Source organism: Apaloderma vittatum, unplaced genomic scaffold, assembly GCF_000703405.1.
Source record: "Apaloderma vittatum isolate BGI_N311 unplaced genomic scaffold, ASM70340v1 scaffold40596, whole genome shotgun sequence".
Lineage (NCBI taxonomy): Eukaryota > Metazoa > Chordata > Aves > Trogoniformes > Trogonidae > Apaloderma > Apaloderma vittatum.
In genome coordinates, this window is record NW_009724260.1 from 1 (window position 1) to 8472 (window position 8472).

At 44.5% G+C, this 8472-nt stretch overlaps 1 protein-coding gene across 2 annotated transcripts; it reads left to right on the forward strand.

Moving 5' to 3' along the window:
- Positions 1 to 199: 199 nt before the first annotated feature.
- On the forward strand, positions 200 to 7130 carry CKB (creatine kinase, brain). Of its 2 annotated transcripts, none has more exons than XM_009872383.1 (7): positions 200 to 412; positions 1533 to 1687; positions 2565 to 2697; positions 3577 to 3748; positions 5265 to 5388; positions 6027 to 6216; positions 6764 to 7130. In XM_009872383.1, the coding sequence occupies exons 1-7, from the start codon at positions 220 to 222 to the stop codon at positions 6940 to 6942; spliced, it is 1146 nt and encodes a 381-aa protein (XP_009870685.1). In that variant the 5' UTR covers positions 200 to 219; the 3' UTR covers positions 6943 to 7130. The 2 variants fall into 2 exon arrangements, with proteins under 2 accessions (XP_009870685.1, XP_009870686.1); XM_009872384.1 differs by lacking the exon at positions 200 to 412 and adding an exon at positions 862 to 1049.
- The last annotated feature ends 1342 nt before the right edge of the window (positions 7131 to 8472 follow it).

Below are 8472 nucleotides of genomic sequence, written 5' to 3' on the forward strand. Positions count from 1 at the left end.
GGGGCAAGGAGGTGGAGAACTTTTTCTTTCTTCTTCCCTCCTTGCTGGCTCTTGCGGAAAGGTGGTGTAGCAACAAAGGGTGTGAAAGGCACGGGTGGAGCGCGGCCAAGGTGACCTTGCCTGGCTGCCTGGCGTTCCCCCGGGATGTCGGGAGGCCTGCCAAGCCCCCCGTGATAGGCTTCCCCTCTTTCTCCCCCCGTGACCGCGGTAGGGTCAGCCATGCCCTTCTCAAACAGCCACAACCTGCTGAAGATGAAGCACTCTGCCGATGACGAGTATCCCGACCTGAGCGTTCACAACAATCACATGGCCAAGGTGCTGACCCTGGACCTGTACAAGAAGTTGAGGGATAAACAGACTCCCAGTGGATTTACGCTGGATGATGTCATCCAGACTGGGGTTGACAACCCAGGTAACGGCTGGGGACCGTTGGATCTGCATAATGATCTGTTCTCCCTCCTTACTGGAAGTGCTTCTTGATAATGGCACCCAAAGCTCTGGAGCTGCTGAGAGGCAAATCTCTTAAAGCATTGAGAGACGGCTCTGAACACATGGCTGTGTTAAAAGAGGCCTTGTTCTATCAAGCCACGTTCCTTGCTGTGATCTGACATATCAATTCCCAGACACTTCAATTATGTAACTGCTCTGCTAAATACTTTCAATCCGGGAGAAAAAAAAAAAGAAATCAACCAACCTACAAATGCATTCTAATTATAACATGGGGGGCGCAAAACAAATGTTGGCTTACCTGGCTGTTCTGGTCTATTCCAAACTGGTTGTGATGTTCTCTAGCACTTCTATGAAAAAAGGGGGAGCAGATGTGTTTACTTGTTAACATTACAGTATTTATTTTTACTCTAGCAATATCAAAATGGCCCAACTAAATAATCAGAGACTGCCTCCTGATGAGGAGTACCCGGACCTGAGCACCCACAACAACCACATGGCCAAAGTTCTAACCCTGGATTTGTACAAGAAACTGAGAGACAGAGTCACACCCAGTGGCTTCACCCTGGATGATGTCATTCAGACTGGGGTTGATAATCCTGGTAAAATGCGTTGAGAATATTCTGTGTGAGCCACCTGAAGTAACTGGTGCTTTTTAATATGGTGACTTAAAACTAATCTTGTGGAGGTGTATTTATGAGCAGACTACAGAAATGCAGCTCTGTCTGTAGCAGAAGGCACAAAAAGCAAAGCATGCTTGCGTACGGCAAAGCATGATTTTTTTAGATACAAAGTTCTATCTCATGGTCTAAATGAGATAGTGAAACTGGATGTGCTGTGCAAATTTGTCTGAAACCGAGCTTCACAAATAAGCATGGTTTAACGGCAACAGCTATGGGTTGCCATAGCCCTACATTTTACTAACTGAATCAAGTGCAAAATGTAGGGTCTCTCCAAATGTTTTATGTAAGAATGCCTTTTTAAGTGACTAGACCTACCACTAAGAACTTGCCTGGTTAGTGCTGTGCTGGAATACAGCCAAACATCACCCAAACTTAGCTCTTCTGATTTTATTACCACTCCAGGCCATCCCTTCATAATGACAGTAGGATGCGTAGCTGGTGATGAAGAAAGCTACGAAGTGTTTAAGGAACTCTTTGATCCAGTTATTGAAGACAGACACGGTGGCTACAAACCAACTGATGAGCACAAGACTGACCTGAACCCTGATAACCTGCAGGTATAAACTTCTGATTAATTACTGATGTCTACTGGTCTGAGGGCTGGATAAAGTTGTTGGCAGCTGCCTAAACTGATTGCTCAGGTTCTGTCCCCTTGTTTTCACCCAGCACAGACCCACAGTCCAGTCAGACTTCAGAGCTTGCTGCTGTAGGATGTCAGTGGCTGGGTAGAACCAGGCAGCTGGCATGCAGCAGGAGCTTGCTGTGCTGTGCTGCTGTGATGTAGGTTGTGCCAGGTGCATTTGACATATATTTCCATGAACTGTGGGTCTATAGTAGTCAAGCTAAACACTATCTTAGGAGTCAAGGACAGTAATAAAGCTTAATGCTTTCTACTGTCTGATCTTTGATCTTAAATATCACCTGGTGGTCTCATAATATGTTGTTATGGCTAGGAGTAAAGATGTCTGCCCATTGTATGGATTTCAAATGTTGCTGTAGGCTCTAGGAATTCCTAATGCCATGTTGATTGGCTTAGCTGTAGGTCATCTTGAAAGTAAGAGACTTTGCATGACTTTAGTGAATAGTTCTCATTGGCAAGAATAAATGCCTGCCTTACCAACAAGGGTTTACCTTGTGTTGGTAGCTCTAGATGGCATACCCTAAGGGGTAAAAGAAGCCCAGGTGGTAGTCTGAAATGAACATTAAACTGATGGTCTGGTGTCTGTCTTCTGCCATTACTGTGGCTGTAGTCTTAGCCTCAAAACAAGAGTTGTATTACACAGATGTTTGAGCTAATGCTGAAGACACTGGCTTACAGGGCAGGTAGTCAATATCTTCAGTAAAAGGTGCATGCTGGAGTGCATAGGAGCTGTATGTTTTCAGGGTAGGTATCTTGGCAACAGGATTGTACTCACTGGTTTCTTCGTCTTGTAGGGAGGTGATGACCTGGATCCCAATTACGTGCTAAGTTCCCGTGTGAGAACTGGTAGAAGCATCCGTGGATTCTGTCTTCCCCCGCACTGTAGCCGGGGGGAGAGACGAGCTATCGAAAAGCTCTCCGTTGAAGGTAAAGTGAAAACTGGGTGTGCTGGGGAAACTACTTCTGTCCTTTGCACAAGAGGTGTTCTTAGCAGTTTGAAAATGGAGGTGACTGGAAAGAGCCACCTCTCAGGACTTAGTCTGAACGTGGAGCCTTCTCTGAAAAAGGCTCATTGTGTTACAGCTGCCTCAGCATTGCAGTTTATAGCTGAGAGCAAAAGCACATGTCAGAGGAAAGTTGGGCTGCATGGCATTCACCTTTGCTGATCTTGAAAACTTCTTTCTATATGTGTGTTTGAGAAAGAGGTTGGTTCATCATGGCTCAAACCTGAAATGTAACAGGTATGTAGCAACTTCAGGGCTTGAGTCATGGTTGCAGTATTTTGTGTCTGCTTTTAATTGACTTTCATTAATTTTCAGCTTGCTTAGAGGTGCAGTTGACTGGAGTAAGCCCTGTTCTTCAGCTGCAGGCTTTTTCTATTCCTGACTCCATTAAGTGAGAGGAAAGGGTATACTCAAAGTGCAGTTCTGTAGACTGAGAGTGTAGTTGTTCCAGAACTTCTCAAAGGGCAGAGTAACAGTCCTTGGCTAGAATAATACTGTTTATTATATTCATGACCTTGATTTCTCCTTGGAAGGAAGCACTCCATTTCTACAGTTAGGCAGCAGGGATGGTTCTATACGCTATGTAAGGAAACAAAGGCTACTTGTACAAGCCTGGAAGGTGCAGACAAATCATCTGATACTGCCTTAAGTTCTGTAATGCCACAAAGACATTTCCATTGCAGGTGAAAGCATAGAACCAAACCCAGCAGATAAGATGTTGCCATACTTTGCATTTCGTGTCCAGAGTGCTGGGGATGTCTGTCATCTGTGGTCCCATACTAAAAGTGACTTTTTCTTTCAGCTCTGGGTAGCCTGGAAGGTGATCTCAAGGGGAAGTACTATGCTTTGAGGAACATGACTGATGCAGAGCAGCAGCAGCTGATCGATGATCACTTCTTGTTTGACAAGCCAGTTTCTCCTCTTCTGCTGGCGTCTGGGATGGCACGAGACTGGCCTGATGCCAGAGGTATCTGGTGAGTATGCCTGGAAGGGAGGAGTCGTACAAAGTCCCTGCAAAAAAAAAATACAAGCCTTGCTGTTTTGGTCATGGCTTGTGCTGTTGGGCAAAATGGCAGCTTCTGAACTCGTATTACTGAATCTAGTGAGAAATTTGTGTGGTATCCTCTGGGAAAGTTGCATCTAAACCAGCAGCATTTGGACAAGAGTTACTATGTGCCATGTTGGGCTGGTAGGAACAAGCCAGCCTGGCTGGCCTGTACCTAGAGCCTACCCATCCAGCACAGGTTAGTGAAGCACCAAATGATAATTCAGTCAGCTTATGAAAGTAGATCACTTGTAAAGAAGTAGATGTGCTGCTACATTCTGCTCTTGTCCCAGGACATGAGAGTAGCTTTTGACTTAGCTCAGGCTTGGTACTGGATGCGTAGTTGCTCCCTTGTAACCATCACTTCTGCTTGTGGAATCTTATGGATGCTGGCCTAGTATGGGTTTACCTGTACTAGTGATAAGATTTCCATCCCCTCTGTGTCCCTCAGTGACATGAGTTGACTGATGCAGAGGTGTGGAATGGAAGGATTCTGCTTGTTGGATGTAGGTCACCTACATAAAACTCTGCACCTTGGGAGCTTTTGCAGAATAATTAACTTGCTTTCTTGTAAGCTAAGGGCTAAGTTTTTATCAACCGGAATACTCCAGTCTTATTCCTGCAGCTGCTTCAGTACAACCCAGAGGAAGCATGGTTTGTTTCTGTAGGTCACCTTTAAGATTGCATCATCTACCTTCAGATTGCCAGCACTAGATAGCACTGTCATCTGAGCATGACTAATCTACGAGCTTGAAGTGTAAAGTCTCGATGTTGTCTGCATAAATAATTTTCCTCAGGTAGTGGTTATTTTTTGATCCTAATCAAGCTGAGAAATTATCAGTGTGGTGAATATTGACCATAATACTTGCTGCCAGCTGCAGGCTAGGACAAGAGGGGCCCACTGGTGTTCAGAGGTTTTCTTATAGCATCTCTGAAGAGCCCTAATCTAAAATTAGTAGTGAAAACTCTGATGAGGTAAAAAGTACAGTTTAACAGAATCTGACAAAATTTTGATAGAAGACTTTGTTACACATCATCAACACAATGTTATGAACATCACTGTACAGGGCTGCCTCGAAGTCTATGCTGATCACCCTTGTGCAAACTGCTGACAGATGAACTGTTAAATTTTTTGACTTGGGCCACAAGTGAGCTAGGGGAATAACTGGATTTTAGATATTGATACTGTAAGACTGGTTAATGTCATGTTTTACTCATTCTGAGCTATTTAGATATAGGCCAATTCAAACTGTCTCTTGAAAAGAGCAGGGTAAAAATACTAGCTTAACTCTAGGTCTTGTGTGGACAAAAGAGGTAAGGTTCACTTTGAAGAAGCAACTAAGTGAGCCTCTCAAAAGCTACAATGATGAGTAATTTGATGGTGTTACAATTATCTTGAAAATGTCAGATGGGACAGACAGCAAGTTGTTTGCCTTGCCTTCTAGGCACAATGACAACAAGACTTTCCTTGTTTGGATCAATGAGGAGGATCACCTTAGAGTTATTTCCATGCAGAAAGGTGGCAACATGAAGGAAGTATTTACCCGCTTCTGTACTGGACTAACACAGGTAAATCAATATTGCCTGAGCTGTAGGTTCAAATGGTACATGCTTCTCTGGTTACACAGTAAAAAAAAAAAAGCAAACTCTTTCAAGCCCCCTCTGCTGTGAGGGCTCTGAAATGCCTGTTTTGGCAAAGCATTGTGGCTGTGAAATCTAGAGTATGGTGTGGCACCCTTGTTAGAATCTAAACTCTGCTTAAAACATTTCTACATGGTTCTGTAGAGATACCCTGGGTGGGAGGAGAAATTGTTTGAATGTGGATGGTGAACCTGGACTGAAGTTTCTAGGCTGAATGCTTTTCTATACTTCTAGTCTTGATACGAACTTGAGCATTACCAGCCCCTTCCCTAATCCTAACATATGACAGCTTGACAAGTAATAAATCAAGCTTCCCAACCAATAGTCACTTCAGATTTTGTAGTGTAGCTTAAACCCAGCCTGCTAGGAGCAAGATTAAAGCCTTAAGCCCCTTGTTGGTGGCCCTTTCTTTCCAAATGGAGGAGGCTTATGTGACGAACTTAAATAACTGTTCAAACTGTTGTGGCTGTTGCTATGTAACTGAAGCTGTACATGAGCACTAATGGATGACCTACATCTTCCAGGGCAGAGAGCAATCTCTAAACATCCATTCTCTCTATTTATAGATAGAAACTCTCTTCAAGTCCAAAAACTACGAGTTCATGTGGAATCCACACTTGGGCTACATCTTGACTTGCCCATCCAACCTTGGAACAGGGCTCCGTGCTGGTGTGCACATCAAGCTACCAAACCTTGGGAAACATGAGAAGTTTGGAGAAGTCCTCAAGAGGCTTCGGCTGCAGAAACGAGGCACAGGTGAGAAGCAATGCAGTAATGTCCTGGTCAGGCTACCTTAAGGCATCAGCAAAAGCTTGGCTACAGACAGAATCATCTCTTGGTTCACATGGGCAGTGCCTGTCAGACCATCCAGAAGGTAAACTTGTAAAGCCCATAGAGAGAACCAAGCCGTAAAATCTTACCTGGAGGGGTTGGGGATGCTTTGCTTTTTTTTGTGCTTTACTGTATCTGGCTGTCTAGATACGTGCTGTGTGGTTTTTTTTTGACTCCACCAGATAAGGTGGAGCTGGTGGCAGCTGTCCCTGCTTTGTGTAAGCAGGGCTGGGAATCCTGATTTAGCTTCTGGCTGTGAAATGGCTACAGCAGGTACTTGTGACCATAGGTCATGGGTTAAGAGTGAGCTGGCCTGATGGCCTGCTCAGTGGCAGTCACCTGCAGCTTTATCTGCAGCAGTGGCAGCTTGTGGAGAATTGTCTTGTGTCTTTCCTCAAGCTACTGAGGGAAGAGAGGTAAACTCACCTGCTTTAAGCAGTGGTTGGTGTGCTAACTAAATCTCTTGCTCCAGGTGGTGTGGACACGGCTGCTGTTGGAGGAGTGTTTGATGTCTCCAATGCCGATCGTCTTGGCTTCTCTGAGGTGGAGCTGGTGCAGATGGTGGTGGATGGTGTGAAGCTGCTCATTGAGATGGAAAAACGCCTTGAAAATGGCCAGTCCATTGATGACCTCATGCCAGATCAGAAATAAAGCACTTTATTCTCATGGTTCCTAACTTATTGGTTGAATAATAAAAAGTCACTCCAATTCAAACCCCTGGGGTCAGAGCCCGCTTAGTTACACTGTAGAGAAGTCTTCCATCCATCTGTGTTAGAGTTTATTTTTTTGATGGTTGAGATGTTGCTGAAAGTTAAATAAACTGTTGTTTTGGCCTGAAATGTCTTAGATGTGTTAAATGGAATATCTTGGAGATTTAAATGACTCGGTTTAATTAGTTATGCTAAGTGGGTTGGGTTTGTGTGCAAGCACATCCCCCTGGCTGTGCTCCTGCAGTCTGCTGAAGTTGAAGTGTGGCTAAAGCAGTGTCAAAGTGAACCTTTTAACTTGATTGTAGTTGCTGTAAACTTGAACTAGTGTTTAAATGTGAGTCACTGTAAACATGCCCTACCTCCGAGGCTTTGACTTGCACGTCGTTGTGAACTGTCATTATCCTGACTACAGCGAGCCAGGCTGACTCCTGTAAGGGAGGGGAGGCAGATCTGGGTACAAAGGGCTACTGTTTTCACATAAGTCCTCCTGGGGCTGCAGGCCAGTGCTCCCAGCTCAGACTCCAGCCCATGAAAGCTGGTTTGTGGGGAGCAGATCACATCTTTAATCTAGAGATGAATGGGAGAGTGGGTGGAAACAACTAATCGCTCTTTTAGAGGTAAGGACTGAGGTGAAAATTAGATTAAGAGCCCTTGCTTCCCTCTAAATGGTTTTAGCTCAGCCAGTGAAGAGATGTGGGCTGCAAGCTGCCAGTTACAGGAAAAGATCAGATAACTAGCTTTCTTCAGCTGACTTGTTGGCCTGTGAACCTGAAAACAAGCATTATAATCAATGAAAACATGCTAAGCGGTTGGCTTTTCTTCCAGACTGGGTCTAGCTTGCAAGCTCAGGCTGTTCTCTGGGTGTGAGCATACTGTGTTGTATCAAGTAGGTCTGTTCTCCAGCATGGCTGTAGTCAGCGACACGTGCGCTTGCTTAACCTCTTAGAGCGATTCTTTCCAGAAATACTGATAGTTAGGAGCGTCGGACCCTTAATAATGACAGCTTTTGCAGCTAGTGCAGCCTGGGAAGCAGATAGCACCTGCTCAGTAGCTCTACCCACTGCTGAAACCTGGCTTTTGGAGAGTGAGCATGATTGAAGTTTGATATATAGCTTCACAGCATGCAGCTTTACGTAGGTTCGTGTAGATAACTGAAGTTTTTCTTTTGTAGAGGCTGTGATATTTCTAAGGCTGTGATTGCAGGCTGTCACTTAGCTGAAGTGACAACTTCAGTTGGGGTAAACTAATTAAAGTTTGGTGAGGGAAAATCTCAGATGAGAGTTTTTTTTTTAATACAGCTTTTTATGTGATTCAGATTTAACTGGCTGGGGGAGAGAAGATCACATGTAAGAGTTTTTTTCTGTGGTGGGTGATGTTCCTGTATTTGTGTTAATCAGCACGGGGATTTTTCTGCATGAGTCTTGTGAGAGCAGGGGAGAGAAAATGCTGCAAGGGACAACCACTTGATTCT

What these genes read in the sequence shown, in the direction of transcription:
- CKB (XM_009872383.1), top strand. Translation starts at nt 220, where the DNA reads ATGCCCTTCTCAAACAGCCACAACCTGCTGAAGATGAAGCACTCTGCC. An exon ending in TGAACCCTGATAACCTGCAG is followed by an intron (nt 1,688 to 2,564) that starts GTATAAACTTCT and finishes TTCGTCTTGTAG; the next exon opens with GGAGGTGATGACCTGGATCC. An exon ending in GCTGCAGAAACGAGGCACAG is followed by an intron (nt 6,217 to 6,763) that starts GTGAGAAGCAAT and finishes CTCTTGCTCCAG; the next exon opens with GTGGTGTGGACACGGCTGCT.